The sequence below is a fragment of the Rhinatrema bivittatum genome, chromosome 3 (assembly GCF_901001135.1).
Source record: "Rhinatrema bivittatum chromosome 3, aRhiBiv1.1, whole genome shotgun sequence".
NCBI classification, from domain to species: domain Eukaryota; kingdom Metazoa; phylum Chordata; class Amphibia; order Gymnophiona; family Rhinatrematidae; genus Rhinatrema; species Rhinatrema bivittatum.
Window position 1 is genome coordinate 223,020,875 of NC_042617.1, and position 18,090 is coordinate 223,038,964.

An 18,090-nucleotide genomic window follows, 5' to 3' on the forward strand; every position below is an offset into this window, starting at 1 on the left:
CCACCAAGTCAAGATGGTGAGACGGACAGTGAAATGCTAAGAGAAATTAGGGAAGCTAAACAAATTGTTAGTGTGGTAATAATGGGAGACTTCAATTACCCCAATATTGACTGGTTAAATGTATCATCGGGACACGCTAGAGAGATAACATTCCTGGATGGAATAAATGATAGATTTATGGAGCAATTGGTTCAGGAACCGACGAGAGAGGGAGCAATTTTAGATCTAATTCTCAGTGGAGCACAGGACTTGGTGAGAGAGGCAACGGTGGTGGGGCCACTTGGCAATAGTGATCATAATATGATCAAATTTGAATTAATGACTGGAAGAGGAACAGTATGCAAATCCACGGCTCTCGTGCTAAACTTTCAAAAGGGAAACTTTGATAAAATGAGAAAAATTGTTAGAAAAAAACTGAAAGGAACAGCTACAAAAGTAAAAAACGTGTTGTTTTGAGGTGATTGATTATGTTATTTTAACTTCGCATGTCCGTCACAGGTCTTATTCTGCCAGAACCTAATGTTATCCAATTGATTCTTGGTTTTTGAATCCTGGATGTCTGATAACTCTGTGGGAGTGGGGGTGAGGTACAGGTTGCTGTAAACTTGGGGAAGGTGGGTGCCTAATTGTCACATGTCTAGTTCTACCTGAGTCCACTGTAAAACATTTTTTCCTGGGATTCCATAACCACTGTGGGAGATGTGTGACAGATGGATGTTTCCAGGAAGGGGAGGGTTAATCAAATCCTGGACAATTCCTCCCTTATATGGATCAGCTCCATTTTAATTTTAGACAGCTCAAGGCAAAACGGACAGCCCTTGGTTCTCCTAATGACAGGCCTTGGGACATAAGCACCACAATTGTTGCATTGAATTAAAGCCATTCTCTCTGATTAATTAAATTCCTAAAGATAAGGTAAGGTATGGTTAGACCCTAGCAAAGATTTTTAATAGGTATTTGAACTAAAAGTATGTGTTATCCAGTAAAGATTAAAAGGCAGAGGAGTAGATTTTAAAAGAAGCACGCACATGTTATAATATCGGGGGTCAGCAGGCGCAAAGGGGTACACAATTATGCACCTTGAGCACGCCAAGCCGCGCTGCCTTCCCCCATTCCCTCCCCCCTAACCTGACCTTCCCACCCCTTCCCCTAACCCCATCCCTGTCCTTTGTCTTATCTTTTGCTCTTGCCTCTGGGCAGGCGCAAGTTGCATTCGCCAGCAGGCTGCTGGCACGTCATCCTCCAACAGAGCTGCAATGGCCGCTCTGTCGGAGGTCTCTGGCCCCACCCCTGCCCTGGACCGCCCCTTTTGTAAAGACCCAGGACTTATATGCGTCCTGGGGCTTTATGCGCTCCGCCGGGCCTTTTTAAAATAGGCCCGGCACGCGTAACCTTTTGAAAATCTGGCCCAGAGTATGCAAACCAAATTAACAAGTAATAGACAGTATAAGTTACATCTAAGCTGTAAGGAACTAATTGAAGCTAATTATTTAGGAGACCAGGGAAGAGTATATACAAAAGTAAAGCCAGGAGTGGGTGGGTAGAGGGGCAAGGAGGGAGGGAAATAAACAATAACTAGGAGGACTGGCTATCCTTTTTTTAAAATTTTAGCCCTAGAAAGCAGACAAAATAGCTCTCTTTCAGATTTCAATTTCAAATCTGCCCTTTTCTAACAGACAAGGCACAATCTTTTGCAAATATAAAGCCCTATTACATTAAGCACAGGTAAATAACAAAATAAAATTGCACTTAGTTTCAGCAAGGCTCTGGCTCATGAAGATCCCATCTCCAAAAAAAAATAAAAAATTATATTAGCACATCAGGTTCTCAGGGTCAACGTTGGCACAGTGGGTATGAAAGTGGCTTTATTTGCTTATGACCTGCTAGTATGCCTGGCCAACCCAAGGCAATCCTTGGAGCATTTGATGCTATTTTGAAGAATTCTGTTTTTTTTCTGGGCTGAAGATAAATATGGGGAAATCTCTAGCCTTAGATGTCTTGGGACAATTGCGATCAGTTTTGGGTGGATGACTTTCCTTTACAGTGGATGGGATGTTGAGGTATTTAGGTCTAACTATTCCCAGAAAGTTGGATCAACTATATTCCTTAAACATGAAGCCATTGGTGAGTGAAACTGCAAAATTGTTAGAGAGCTGGAAGAACTTACCCGCATCTTTCTTTGGATGCATTCAACTGATTAAAATGATTATATGACCCATATAGTTGTATCTCTTGCAACAACTGCTAATGATGTTAAAGAAGATGTAGGCAAATGGAATAAAATGGTCTCAGCATTTCTCTGGAATAGTAAGAAAGCCAGACTTCATTTACAAGTGCTGCAGAGGGCAGTGATGGTGGGAGGCTGGAATTTACCAGACATTCAGCTTTATGTGACCTGTTTATTAAGAATTATTAGAGAATGGATTTTTTCTTTTTCCACTGTGGAGGATTTAGACCTGGAGCAATATCTGGTTTCTCCATTGTTGCTGTCCTGTCCTCCATGCTCTTGCGAAATATTTGGAGGTTGGCAATAAACATCATATATTAGTTAATCCACTTAGGAGGGCTTAGTGATGGGTGCAGAAGTTTATTTATTTATTTATTTATTTATTTATTTATTTAAAATCTTTTCTATACCGTCATTAAGCTAGTTGCCATCACAACGATTCACAATAAGGCACATAATTTCAAACTTAAATGTGATGAGTTATATTAACTAAACAGATGCCATCAAATACTGTAACAGTTTCATATTAAATATTACTTAGTTATAGTCTGTCACCAAATATCCACCCACTTCAGACTCAGAAAACCTCAATCTGTGTTTCTGGAAGCTGTCTTAAATGTAAAACAGTAGCAGGCTCATTCCTTGTGTCTGGGAGTGCCCTTTCATTAAGAAATTTTGGGGAGATGTGTTTCACTGCATTTCTGGTTGGGCAGGCTCTTCCTTGCTCTTAGACACAGATCTATGTTTTTTAGATATGTCAGATGATTATGAGATGAATAACAAAAATCTTACTTTATATACGTAAATCTTGTGTGGTCATTCGTTGATGTATACTGGTTCAAAGGATAGATAAACAACCTTCATCAGTTACAATGTGGAAGATCCAGATGAATCATCTGATGGTTATGGAAAAAATGTCCCTGCTGAATGGAAAATTGTCTCATCGTAAACAATTCCTGCAAATCCGGACATGATTTCTGGACCCGTTAACCCACAAGTTACAAAGTTAAACTGGGAACTCTCTGAGACTGTAGAGATGCTAGAATCAAGATAGGGGTGAGGTGGGGAGTGGGGAATTATATAAAATGGAGCATTCTGTATTTGTATGTTCCTATATGGTAATGTCGAATGGTGTGTAGAAGAGTCAATTGTGCACTGTTCATTATGTGTTTATAAACTTTTGTGTGGAATTCTCTCAATAAAGAAAAATTTTCATAAAAATGTTCATGGAGAAATCCATAAACTGCTATTAATCAAGTTGACTTACAGATGAGTTTTAAAAGAGCTGCTTGAATAAAAGACCCATATAAGCAAGTATGTGGGCCGAGCTCGAGCAGCTCCTATTTTAAAATGATCCAATTACATGCAAATATGCATGTGCGTGAGCAACCCAACATGCAGAAAAAGGGGCAGTTAGAGCATGTTGGGGTGGGGCCAACATTTATGTGTGTAAATATAGATTTTAAATCCCATGTCTGCAAAGTACATTGGACTGTTACCCGTGCTTATTTATTTCTGTTCTTGATGTGGTGTAAGTCTGAATAAAACTCATTTTAGGTCTAAAACGACTGGGTGAGAGGTCTGGGTAAACTGGGGGCTGAAGAACCAGAGGAGTCTGAATAATCTAGAGATGCACTGGGCAAACTGGTGGACAGACTGGTCAAACTGGCTATTTCTTTCATGCACACATTTTAAAATCTGCTTAGCTGCGTGTGTTAAAGCCAACAAATTCCTAAGGAAGATATGAGAATAACGTTTGCTCGTTATTAAAATTAGAAGTACACATATACGTGTTAGGTATATTTTAAATAGTATGTGTTGCGCTCCTGCTTGCGGGCTGAGCTGCGAGCAAGTGCTTACCTTGCGGCCTGGAAGCCGCCATTGTGCTTTGTGCGGCAGGAGCCGCCCATGGACCTCCCAGCACGGCAGGAGCCATCGCGAACCGGCCCTCTCCGCGGCCCAGAGGCCGCTCCAGAGCTCCTCTTCACAGCGGCAGGAAGCTGCGGACTTCAGTTTCCCTTAGTGGCATGGGGCCGCCGGCTTCGTTGCTTCCCAGCAGGCCCGGATGCCTGCTCCGCAGTGGCATGGATGCTGCCATCGCTCCGCCTCCAGCTCCGCCCCTAGGAGCGAGGTTGCGTCTCTCTTCTCCATTTAAAGGACCCGTGGCCGGATATGCCCCGGGCCTCACCTTTGGACTCCTCCCTGGGCTTTTCCAGCAGAGCCCTATAACAGGCCTCCTCGGTCACTTCTCCCTTGCCTTGGCAAGGACTCCTCGCTTCCTGCTCCTGCCTGGCATCTCCTTGTCTTCATGGGATCCCTCGTTGTCCATGTTCCTGGTCTCTGCTGATGTCTCTTCTGTTCCTGATGTGTCCAGATGTTCCTGTTGTCCGTCATGACTCCAGATGTCTCCGAAGTCCGTCGTGTGTCCAGATTTCCTGATCCAAGTTTTGAGTCTTGAATCCTGAGTCTTGAATCCTATTCCGATGTCCTCCGAGATACTGATGTCTCTTCTGTTTTGACCTGCATCTGCCAAAGCTCCACGTTGTCCCTTCCCTGCATGGTCCGCGTCCAGTCTGGTGGGGTTGTGTAGGGCACACATTGGTCAGAGTGGTGCACGACCACCCCAGCTGGGGTGTGTAGGGCGCTCAGTGGGATAACTCCTTCCGTTGGGGCAGAGGATGCCCCCACTTAAGAAAGCCCGACTTACAGCCACAAGAGATCGTGCTCTGTCGATTGCTGGTCCCACTCTCTGGAACACTCTACCTCCCAATCTCCGCCTTGAGCCATGCCCCTTCAAATTCCGAAAAATGCTGAAGACATGGCTTTTTCACCAGGCTTTCCCGGATTGATTACTTGTTGTCCCCTGCCCTTTTTCCCCATCTCCCCCGAAGTCCCCGCTATCCCAAAGTAACCTGCAGAATCTACCGTCCATTGTAACACTGTTGCTCATTTTGTAGTTTTCTCTTTTCTATTTTAGTTTAGCGTTCTTTATTGGTTTCTCTCTATTAACTTTGCTTCCCCCTGCCTCCTTTTCTATTTTTCGGTTGTCCCATTTCCCCCCTCCCCTGTTTTATTGTATTTTCCACCTTTTGTTAAAATGTAAACCGATATGATGTGTATTTTAATGTCGGTATAGAAAAACTGTTAAATAAATAAAATAAATGTCCTTCGTCAGTCCACTACCATGGGCCGGAGTTCCTTGATGTCCTCGCCTCGCTCTTCCTCGCTGCCCTTCAGTGAGTGTCCTGGGAGTACGATGGGGATGTCCTGAGTCTTGCCGTGGAGGTCTGACGTTTTAGCCTCTCTCTAGATGTCTGGTCTTCAGGTCTACGATGTCTTGGACTCCGGCTTTGCCGGAGGCGTTCCAGTCCTGATTCAGTAGCCTCCTTTCCGGCTGTGTGAGTTAGTGTGCTATCCGGATTCCACTCCATCCTGAGTTTTACTTGCTGTGCCATGCCTTGCCTTGTTTCCTGTGCTTGAGTCTCGTCAGTTCCAGAATCTTCATCTTCGTTAGCACCTGAGTCTTCATCTTCTTCAGCTCCAGAGTCTTCATCTTTATCAGATGCAGAGTCTTCATCTTTATCAGATCCAGAGTCTTCGTCTTCATCAGATCCAGAGTCTTCGTCTTCATCAGCACCTGAGTCTGTCCAGTGCCAGTGGTCTTCGTCCGCCTTTGTCTCCTGTCCGGCCTGCCGCCTCTGCCGTTACCCAGCGGCAGGTCCGAAAGGGCTTGGAGTGGTCAGAGGACTACTCAGAGACCAAACTTGCGTGGTTGGCCTCCCGGAAGCCGTGCAGGTCGGCAGGGACCTGGGCTTCTGGTCTCCGCCCAGACGAGGCTCCGTCTTACCTCCCTCGGCGTTTCCTCGGAACTCCTCTCTCGGTTTGCCGAGGTCCAAGGGCACACTCCACTCGTCCCAGCGCAACAGTATGTGTGCACTTGCTTGAACGATTCAAATTCCTGCATATGTGCACTCATGCTTGTGTGCTAGTTATAAAAATACCATCTTTGGGAATAGCCATTACTTATTACTGGCATTAGAAGCATGGGATTTATTTACTGTTTGGGGACTTGCCAGGTACTTGTAACCTGGATTGGCTACTGTTGGAAATAGGATGCTGGGTTTGACAGACCCTCAGCCTGACGCATATAGCAATTTCTTATGTTCTTATTACCTGCCCTCAAAAAAAGTTCAGGGCAGGGTATACCAGAAACATACATTATTTGCTAAAAACAAACAAAAAAGAACAAACAAAATAGTTTGTATTACATAAACTCATATGTTCATTCAGAGTAGATAATAACAGAGCCTGAAGAGTAGCAAATCACTGAAATGCTTCAGAAAACAAATAGATTTTAATAAGTTTCCTGAAATTTTTAGGGTCTTGCGTGAGACATAAAGACATAGGTAGAGAATTTCTTTAAGTGGGGATAAAGAAGGAGAATTTGCGCTAAAGTGTCACTGATAGGCAAGCTATCTTTGGAGAGAGAAAATCGAGTAGGCATTGGTTCAATGATTGGAGTGTCCAGAATAGTGTATGGAGCTGATCCAAGGAAAGGAAACATTAAAAACGAGACTGTGAACAATAACTGCAACTTTATATTGAATGCTCCAATGTATTGGCAGCCTGTGCAGGGATTTAAGAAAAGGGGGAAATGTGTTCTTTGACAGGAGTCCTAGTAAGTAAATGTGCAGCTGAAGTTTGGATGATTTGGAGAAGTAACAAGCAATGGAGCAAGATTACTACACCAGCTGTATTTGTTCTGGAAGAAACAAAGAATGTCTTCCACCCAATTTTTCTTTAATTTTAAAAGTTCCAAATCACCAAGATGTGCTTCCTGTAGCATCACAATCTGGGCTTGGTGTCTCTTAAGACCTTGCAAAATTTTGCAGCATTTTACCAGAGAACCAATCCCTGCAATGATCCAAGACACAAATCTCCCAGAAGTATTACTTATGAACTCTATTTAGTATCCATTCACCAATCAGAACTATATTTATTTATTTATTTATAGATTTTTCTATACCGGGGTACGTAAATAACATCACCTCGGTTTACATTCAAACAGTAATTCAGCATTGCGCTTTACAATATAACAAGGTAACTAAACGAAAAACAATATAGTATATAACTTTATATTAATAGAATATCAGCAATATATGAGAGATTGTGGCAGTTAGGAAGAGTAGTTGAGGATTCAGATCATTGATAGTAGGCTTTTTTAAATAGCCAGGTTTTATATCAATTATAAACAGAATGCAATTATATATCAATTATATCAATTATAAATATATATCAATTATATATATTTATATATATATATAATTATATATATATATATATATATATATCAATTATAAAAATATATCAATTATAAACAGAATGCAGAGGACCCTCCAAGCCTAGGCCCCCAGCTCCATCCTTCAGAATCATGTTTACCAGGTAAACTGAAGATATTTCCTGTTGCTTAATATCCTCTCTTCCCTGCCCCCATATTCATTCCCATATTCTCTCCCTTAACCCAAAAATCACCTTCCCCATTTTTCATAGAACAATATATATATAAATGATCTGGAAAGGAATACGACGAGTGACGTTATCAAATTTGCAGATGACACAAAATTATTCAGAGTAGTTAAATCACAAGCAGACTGTGATACATTACAGGAGGACCTTGCAAGACTGGAAGATTGGGCATCCAAATGGCAGATGAAATTTAATGTGGACAAGTGCAAGGTGTTGCATATAGGGAAAAATAACCCTTGCTGTAGTTACACGATGTTAGGTTCCATATTAGGAGCTAGCACCCAGGAAAAGGATCTAGGCATCATAGTGGATAATACTTTAAAATTGTCGGCTCAGTGTGCTGCAGCAGTCAAAAAAGCAAACAGAATGTTAGGAATTATTAGGAAGGGAATGGTTAATAAAACGGAAAATGTCATAATGCCTCTATATCGCTCCATGGTGAGACCACACCTTGAATACTGTGTATAATTCTGGTCGCCGCATCTTAAAAAAGATATAGTTGCGATGGAAAAGGTACAGAGAAGGGCAACGAAAATGATGAAGGGGATGGAACAGCTCCCCTATGAGGAAAGGCTGAAGAGATTAGGGCTGTTCAGCTTGGAGAAGAGACGGCTGAAGGGAGATATGATAGAGGTCTTTAAGATCATGAGAGGTCTTGAACGAGTAGATGTGACTCGGTTATTTACACTTTCAAATAATAGAAGGACTAGGGGGCATTCCAGGAAGTTAGCAAGTAGCACATTTAAGACTAATCGGAGAAAATTCTTTTTCACTCTACTCGTTCAAGACCTCTCAAGAAAAATAAAGCTCTGGAATTTGTTGCCAGAGGATGTGGTTAGTGCAGTTAGTGTAGCTGGGTTCAAAAAAGGTTTGGATAATCATTTATGTCCCTGTATCCTGCGGCCTGAAGCTACTTAATCACCCATGTGTGAGGACTACCATCCTGCTTGCCTTGGAGAAAGCAGAGTTGCTTACCTGTAATGTGTTCTCCAAGGACAGCAAGATGGTAGTCCTCACACATGGGTGACATCATCAGATGAAGCCTGGCCCGGAAAACTTTTGTTTGCACACTGAGCATGCCCAGAATGCCACTAACCACCCATTCACATGGGGTCCCTCTTCAGTCTTATAACATAGAGCTCATGAAAAAATAAAATAATAAACTGAGCAAAACCTAACTCTGCGGGGTGGCAGGCAGGTTTCGTGAGGACTAACATCCTGCTGTCCTTGGAGAGCACCTGTTACAGGTAAGCAACTCTGCTTTCTCCAAGGACAAGCAGGATGGTAGTCCTCACACATGGGTGATTAAGTAGCTTCAGGCCGCTCTCACCATGTGCAGCAGAGGACAGGGGCCAACATGCACAACAACTAGTACTGCAGTAATCAGAGGAACAGGCCTGTACCCAAGTACAGGGCCCATGGAGGGAGAGTTGGGTTTTCATGGCTGGAAGAGATTATAGAAGATGGACTGTCTAAAACGACTGTTCTGCTAGCTGTTCTTGTCCAGGCAATAATGTGAGGTGAATGTGTGGAGGGAACTCCAGGTCACTGCTCTGCAAATCTTGTGAATGGGAACTGCACACATGTGAGCCACCAAGACTGACATGGCCCGTACAGAGTGAGCCTTGACGTGACCATCAAGCTGTAAGCCCACTTGTGCGTAGCAGAAGCAATGCAGTCCACAAGCCAATGGGATAAGGTCTGCTTAGAGACAGCAATCCCTAAGCTGTTTTTGTTGAAGGAGACTAAAAGTTGAGTGAAGAGGTGGTAAGGTGCCATCAGACCTAAGTAAAAGGCCAGCGCCCTCTTGCAATCTAGTGTGTGCAAAGCTCGCTCACCCTGGTGAGCATGAGGCCTTGGGAAAAAAGAAGGCAATACAATGGATTGGTTGAAATGGATCTCTGAAACCACCTTGGGAAGGAACTTCCGGTGTGTCTGCAGGACCATCTTGTCGTGACAAAATTTTGCATAAGGTAGGTACGACACCAGAGCTTGCAGTTCACCGACCCTGCGAGTTGCTGAAACCGTGACCAAGAAGATAACTTTCCAGGAAAGGTACATCAGGTCACAAGATCACAATGGTTCAAACAGTGATTTCATAGGTTGCCACATGACGACACTGAGATCGCAGGAAACTGCCAAAGTTGTATTAAGCCCCTCATAAACCGTCCCACAAGCAGATGAGAAGAGATCACAGTACCATCTGTACCCCAATGGTATGCCCAATGGCATTCAGGTGAACCCTCACCGATGAGGTCTGCAGGACAGATTCGGAGAGGAACAACAGGTAGTCTAAGAGCCGTGGTGGGGGGCAGGAGAAGGGATCCAGACCGTGTTGCTTGTATCAAATGGAAAACCTCTTTCACTTCTGGGACTGCAATTCCTTCGCGGACCAAAGCCCCTGGGTGTGGAGGCCTGCAATGTGCTCCCCACCCCGTCCGAGACACGTCTGTGGTGAGGGAAGCCTGGGGTTGTGGGCTCCAAAAGGGGATTCCCCGCTCTAGATTTGAGGGGGTTGCCCACCACTGGAGGGATTGTCGTAACAATCCCTCCAGTGGATTACTGTGTGTGATTAGGACATGAGCACGCAGGTCTTGGGTAGCCTGACACCATTGAGAATGCAAAATCCACTGCGCATGTGCAGTCGAGCATAGGGAGTGTCATGCACCGCTGTTGCCATGTGACCCAGCAAGCGGAGAAACTGGTGTGCCGAGACATAGGAGCAATCAGAGATCAATCGAGCGAGAGCATCTCTGCCCTGACCTGAGGCAGAAAAGCCTTTGCCTGGACAGTGTCCAATCAAGCCCCAATGAAGTCCAGTTGCAAGGATGGGAGATGGGATATTGGATAGTTGATCAGAAATTCCAGGATTTGGACCATGATACATAGGGCACTCTGTGTCCCTTGTCTGGAGTTGCTCTTGATAAGCCAATCGTCGAGGTACGAGAAAACATGAATCCTCCGCTTCTGAAGATAGACTCCGACTACTACCAGACACTTGGTAAAGGCAAGGGGTGCAGATGCCAAGCCAAAGGGCAGAATGCAATACTGATAGTGATTCCCATTGACTAGGAATCGCAGGTACTGCCGATCCGCCTGAAAGATGGAGATATGGGCGTATGCGTCTTTTACATCGAGGGAGCAGAGCCAGTCTCCCACTTTGAGAAAGGGAATCAAGGTGTCCAACGAGACCATTTTGAACTTTTCCTTTACCAAAAAATGGTTTAAGGCCCACAGGTCCAGAATGGGCCAGAGATCACCAATTTTTTTGGGAATTAGAAAATACCTGGAGCAGAACCCCTCGCCCTGCTGATTGGGTGGAACGGGTTTGACCGCTCGAGCCAGTACAAGGGAGGAGAGCTCTACCTGAAATATCTGTAAATCCCCTGTTGCTCTCCACTGGGGACACGGAGGTAAGTGGGGTGGTACTCACTGGAAATGCAATCTGTAGCCCTGACACACAATGGACAGGACCCAGAGGTCCGATGTAATTGAGGTCCATCAATCTGTGAACAGCTAGAGCTGACCCCTGATCGGGGAGTCTGTGCCCTGAGGAGATGGCTGGCTCATGCTCCCTGGCTGCCAGTCAATACCCCGTGGCGGGGTTCTGTGGTGGAACTGTGGTTGTCCGAGGCATCCGAGGTTGTCTTGGCCTCACTCTGGGAGGAGGCTGTTGAGGTCTGGCCCTCGGTACTGGTGGGTAGTATTTGCGTGGCCGGTAAAAGGGACTCTTCAGGTATTGCAGAGGGGGCTTCATGGGCGGTTGGGTGTGGGAAGTACTAGCTGACAATTGCTGAAGGGTCTCCTGATAGTCCTTCAGTTGTGCCACTGCCTCCTTAATTCTGTCTCCAAACAGATTTTCCCCCCGAACATGGCAAATCAGCCAGTTGGTCCTGGACTTCAGAGTGTAGATCTGAGGCACATAGCCACACCATCCGCTGAGCTCCGATGCCCGTCACAGCAGTTCTCATAGCTGTCTTGAAGACATCATATGCAGAGCGGACTTCGTACTTATTATTTTTTTATTTATTTAAAGAGTTTTATATACCATCATTCGGAAACGTCAAAATAACGCCATCATTGCATTATTGCACTATTATTATTGCACCATTATTGCACTCAAGGCTCTGTTGTACAATCTTATGGAAATCCTCCTGGAATTATTGTGGTAGGCGTTCACTAAACTCAAGGGCCTGTTTCCACAGGTTCCGGGAGTACTGACCCATATATAATTGGTAGCAAGCAATCCGGGCAGTTAAGATTGCACCCTGAAAAACCCGACATCTAAGGGCATCAAAAGCTCTATGCTCCTGCCCTGGGAGGGGGGGGGGGGGGGGGGCGGGGCTGAGGCATGGGTGTGGATCCTCTTTGCCTTTTTCAAGGCTGATTCTACCACCACTGACTGATGAGGGAGCTGTCAGCGCTCAAAACCAGTGGTAGGCTGGACCAGGTAAACTGCGTCCGTCTACCGGCGGCACTGAGATGGGAAGCTCCCAAAGATGGGCCACCAGTTCCTTGAAGATATCATGGACCAGCACCGCCACAACCTCTTTCAGGGCATCCGTGAATTACAGAATCTCAAGCATCCTGTGCCTGTCTTGCTCTGTTAAAAGCTGGAAGGGCACAGATTCTGATATGGCCTTTACGAACCCCGCGAAGGAGAGATCATCCGTGGGAGATTTCTGCTGCTCCTCCAGTGGAGAGGAGTCTGAAGGCAGATCTTCGATTCTTCAGAGGAGGACATGGATGCCTCCCCTTTTCAGGGTCATAGGGGGCCTCCCCTTCACTGCATCCTTCCGGGGATGTGGGGGGTTGATCACCCAACTGCGCCTGAAGCGTGGGCCTCGTAGTCACCGAAAAAGGAACAGAGGGCATCGATGGGTCTCGAGGCCATAAAAGTACAGACGGGTCCAAAAGTGTCAAGAGGATGGGGGCACCGAAGGCACCGATCCTGATGGCCCTGGGAGAGTTGGGAAGCGGAGCACCATGCGTCCCCGAGATGCTACCAAACCCGATGGCCCTTTCTCCTCCGAGGAGTCACTCACCAGGATAGGGGCTGATGGTGGTGGTGGCAGTGATGCCCAGTTCAACCGCGAAGGGGCTTGGGGCATCGGTGCCGGCTGCATCGGTAGAACACTGAGCAGCATATCGAGCTGTTCCAATAAAGGTGCAAGCACCATTGGAGTTGGCTCCTGCAGCGGTGGCGGTCCCGGTGGAACTGGAGGCTTGTAGTCCTGCAGAGCCTGGCCAACCGCAGCCGAGGACAAAATGGCTTGAGAAGGAGGAAAAGGCAGAATTGGCTCATCCCCTGGAGCACTGGGGAGCACCGAGCCTTCCACTGGTGTCAGTGGAAGCCGCCTAGAGGCTTCAGAAGGGTCAGAAGGAATTGCTTCCTCCGCCCGAGACCGCTTCGGAAGAGGCACTGATGCCAATGCCTGTCCATGTTCTTGATTGGAAGACGATGACCGATGTCGATGTTTCTTTGATCTTTCTCGATGGTCACCATAGTCTTTGCCTGGAACCGATGGTGACGGCGAGGAGCCCGACTGGGAATGGGATGACAAAGACTGCGGTCGGTCTTTTGCTCCTAACTTGGGGCTGGGGAACAGTTGTGGGGGCATCCCCGATGGGTTCGAGACTGGAACTTCCTTCCCAAGCTGGGTAGAGGTACCCGAAACTGTTGACAGATCCGATCTTTTGGACCCGAATAACTTTTCCATTTTATCAAGACATGCCCGACGGCCCTTAGGGGTCATCTGGGCACAGAGGTCACAACCGTGGACATCGTAGGACGCCCCCAGGCAAAGGACGCAGACCTCGTGGGGGTCACTGATGGACATAGTTCGGGGGCACCAGCGAAAACCGGTCGACGCTTTTGCAAAAAGTACGCAGCGTGCCGTTGATGGTTGGAAGACACTGGGTGATGAAGCCATCGGCAATCGACTGCGCAAGCTCAATGGACTTACCAGATCGCAGAGGACCCAAAAACATTACAAGGCAACCTACACAATGCAGGAAAAAGAGAAAAAATTGCAAAAATTGCAAAAAGAAGTGCGAACTCCATGACCACAAGGCAACAGCTTCGTGGAAATGAAGAGACTGAAGAGGGACCCCCATGTGGATGCATAGTTAGCGGCATGCTGGGCATGCTCAGTGTGCTAGTTAAAGTTTCTAGAAACTTTGACAAATGTTTTCCACGCTGAGCTCCATCTGATGTGTGAGGACTACCATCCTGTTTGTCCTTGGAGAAAAGCCGTGTGCCTATCTTTCGTCCATGGTACATACTGTATATGCATCACTCCTTGGGACCTAGCTGTTTGAATAGCCTGATCTTAATTCACTTGCTAGTTCATGTGTAGCCATTTCATTAAAACTATTGAATGATCTTGCATATTGGTTGTTATTTAGAAAGTTCCCAAAAGAGAGAATAGAAGTTACTCCATATATAAGTCTTACTGGCAGAGCCAGTTTTTTTTTTGTTTCCTTATGTTTCCTACTTCAACGATATTAGTAGTTTCTCCCCTCTGCCATTTTAAAAGAAGCTATTATTTTAATAATTATACGTTTCCCACAGGAATAATGTTTAAGACAGGGAGGATAACTTTCAAAAAAATGCATGTGAAGTCATTTATGTGCATATATGGCTGTGCATAGTTTTATCATAGTATTTAGTTTGATTTTAAGTGTTCTTTTTCTTTTTCAAATTTAGCAGCAGTTTTCTGCTTAGAATATAGAAGTCTCAGCTCAGAGCTCCCTTAAGTTCCATTTTCTCACCATTCACAATGTAACCTTCAACAAAGTTGCTTAATCTTTCTGCCCTTAAACTTATATTGTAAGCTCTCTTGAGGGTAAGGATGTTAAAACCAAGTGAATTATGTTTTGCAGCACAGTATGCACTGATAGTGCTATACAGTAAATTTTATTTATGCCCCTTTACCACTAGTTTGCAAAATATATTCTTACTTCCATTACAAAATATGTCCCAGTTGAAAGAAAATTTGAAGTCCATTATTAAGACATAATTTTTGTTGTGATCTAGAGAAAGGTAAAGAAAAAAAGAATCCTATGCATCTTTAGCTAATTATGCTCACAATGCTAAGCATGAATGCTAAGAAGGCAACCAGAACTAATGAACTTGCAGGAATAACATGCATCAAGTGAAAAGCTGATGAGACAGTTGAAGATTTTCCAGATAGAAACATATTCTATCATGTTACAAATCAGCATTATTCGCACAATGAGATGTTGTGATCATTTTCAGGTTAAATGTTTTGCTATTTTATCAACTAGAGCTTCAAAAGTCTGCATAATTTGGCAAAACTCCCATCCTTCTTGCAGTTCCATTCTTAATGCTAATAACTCTTTTCCTTGTAAGAAATAGAGTCATCTTCCCTTTAATCACTGAAAATGATCCCATGTTTTATCAGTGGCTGTGAGGAAAGGATTGAATATGCTAACCTTTGACATTTCCTATTATGATCCCCTGATGTACAACATTTTTTAGAAAATAATAATCTGATATTTTTCAAGCCTTTTTCTTTACCCCAAGAGAAGAATTCCACATTCTTTTTTTTTTTTTTTTTTTAACTTAGTAATCCTTCTCTGTAATTTTTCAAATTCCCATCTAGCACTGAATAATAAAATGTGGCTTTACCTGTGTCCGTCCAGGAGATATATATTTTTATGTACCTAAATGCTACACTTTTGATAACAAGTCCCTATAGCACGTTTCCCATTCTGGCTAATTCACTGTTTTACAATAAAATCACATGGCTATCTCCACACCTTATACTGCTAGCCATAATGTTGGGCCAATCGTGGGACATCCCGTGACTGGCCTCACTCACCGTGGTACGATACCTCTCCCTCCAGCATGCTGACACAAGAATTACACCCCCGTGGACTACCTTAGGAGCATGCGCACAACCACATCTTATAGGCCCCACAGCAGGAAGCCAGCCAGCGACATTTGTGGATAATGTCAGTGCTAGCTGGGCATTTAAACCGGAACTGCGTTCCCAGATGGGGCCTCAGCAACAGGTCCCCCTGCTGTGACTTTCTGCCTGCTGCTCTTCGTTTCCGCCTCTTGTTCCTAATTGCCCTACTATACAGTCCTGTTCCTCACCTTGCCTTGTCTTCTGCTCTACTTCTCGCCTGGTCTCCTGCTTTGGATACTGATGCTGCTTGATCTCTGCCTGCCCTGACCTTCACTGGATACTGACACTGTTTGATCTTCTATACTTATCTCCCACTACCGATTATCCCTGTCCCTCTCTATGAACATAGAATACCTAAATAGACAAGGTCCTAGTGTTTGCTCACTATGAGGTAGATCTTTAAAAAGTACGCCGGATTTTATAAAATCCGGGGTCGGCACACGCAAGGCTGCGCAAAATCGGCAGCCTGCGCGCGCCGAGCCGCGCAGCCTGCCTCCGTTCCCTCCCACCTTCCCCTCCCTTCTCCTACCTAACCCACCCCCTGGCCCTACCTAAATCCCCCCCCCACCTTTTTTGGGCAAGTTACGCCTGCTTGAAGCAGGCGTAACTTGCGCGCGCCGCCTCGCATCCCCCAGCACAGGCCGCAGTGCCGGGGGACTCGGGACCGCCCTCCCAGCCCGCCCCCAAACCATCGCCATGCCCCTGGACACGCCCCCTCCCGCCCCTTTTACGAAGCCCCGGGACTTATGCGCGTCCCGGGGCTTTGCACTCGCCGGCAGCCTATGCAAAATAGGTGCGCAGGCGCGCAAGTGCCCTGCACACATAAGTCCGGGAGGATTTATGCTCGCATGGCTTTTAAAATCTAGCCCTATATATTGCACTATACCACAAAACTTTTTTTATGATTATTATTTATTTATTTGTATTCTTTTCTTCATTATTACAAATCTCTTTAATCCTTAATACTATATAATAACCTCATTCCACCACAATACCTAAAAAAACCACACATTCATCCAGATCATATCACATTCATACTCCCTCCAACCCCTTAAAAATTCACACAATCCTTAATATCACAAATTCAGAGAACCATTCTTAACCTATTTATCTATCACCACTTTCAATACACAGTCGTGAACTATTGAGAACTATATTGTTTTTATCAATGTTAGTAAATACATTTCTTAAATTGATATTTGCAAATATCAAACGTGCACTTTTCTTACATTCTCAAACCACAATAATAGAGATCATATTTCTTCTTTTGTAGAATTTATATGAAGTCCAAATTCTTTTACTCTTCTTCACAATTTAATGTCCCAGATAAAAAGGAAAATGGACTCCATTTGATACTAAAAAAAGATAAATCCTTTGGGTACACGGACAAATTAAAAGTGAACTTACTGCTGGGACATTTGAGAATGTAAGACAAGTGCACGTTTGGTGATATTTGCAAATATCAATTTAAGAAATTTATTTACTTACATTGATAAAGGATTGTGTGAATTTTTATGAAGTTGGAGGGAGTATGAATGTGGTATGATCTGGATGAATGAGTGTGTGGTTTTCTTTAGGGATAGTGGTGGAATGAGGTTATTATATAGTATTAAGAATTAAAGAAATTTGTAATAATGAAGAAAAGAATACAAATAAAGAAATAATAATCATAAAAAAATGTTTGTGGTTATAGTGCAATATATAGTGAGCAAACACTAGGACCTTGTCTATTTAGGTATTCTATGTTACTGTTTGATCTTCGCCTGCCCTGACCTTCTCCTGGATACTGATGCTACTTGTCCTGACCGTGGCCTGGTTCCAATTCCTCATAACCACTCTCCTTGGGATCCTCACCTAAGTCCTGCTGGCCTCAGAACTCAAGGACTCAACATGCAGAGGAAAGAAGCTGGTTTATGTGAAGCCTAACTTTTGTCCCAATCTGAGCGAGTCTGCCTACTGTTGGTGGGGGCCCAGCTGGTTCACTAACTGGGCAGCACCAATTCCACCAAAGCCAAGAGCTCACACTCCTTGACAACTTCAAACATCATGCTACTCCAAGTCCCAAGTAAAGGAAGCTTTTTGCAGTACACCAGTACAGTCAATATTCTTTCCATTGTAGAAAGTTTTAATTAATAAAACTGTTCCTCTATGTTTACCCCAGTATTTTATTAATTACGTGACATGACTGATTGATTGCATGTCTGCATAACCAAGACTGATCTCCTTATATTTTCTCTCTGGCCTCTGAAATAAAATTAATTAGCTTGTGCTGCCTCTATTCACTTACTTGCTGTATTTGTCATCATATTTGCAGATGTAGCTAAGATGAGCAGCAAAGGCCTCTACTGCCAGAGGGCAGGGAATCTCTCCACTCTTCCTTTTTATTATAATTCCTATATG

The 18,090-nt window shown here is 44.5% G+C and overlaps 1 protein-coding gene across 5 annotated transcripts in view; it reads right to left on the reverse strand.

Annotated features, from left to right (window-relative positions):
- The window catches only part of PGBD5 (piggyBac transposable element derived 5), a 340,612-nt gene that overhangs the window by 108,384 nt on the left and 214,138 nt on the right, over window positions 1–18,090 (reverse strand). For 4 of the 5 annotated variants that reach the window (XM_029594253.1, XM_029594252.1, XM_029594256.1 and 1 more), the window contains exon 6: window positions 17,978–18,083. In XM_029594253.1, coding sequence (XP_029450113.1) covers window positions 17,978–18,083 — 106 coding nt within the window. Of the gene's footprint in view, window positions 1–17,974; window positions 18,084–18,090 lie in introns of those variants that run through there. The other variant, XR_003855485.1, reaches the window with a different exon arrangement.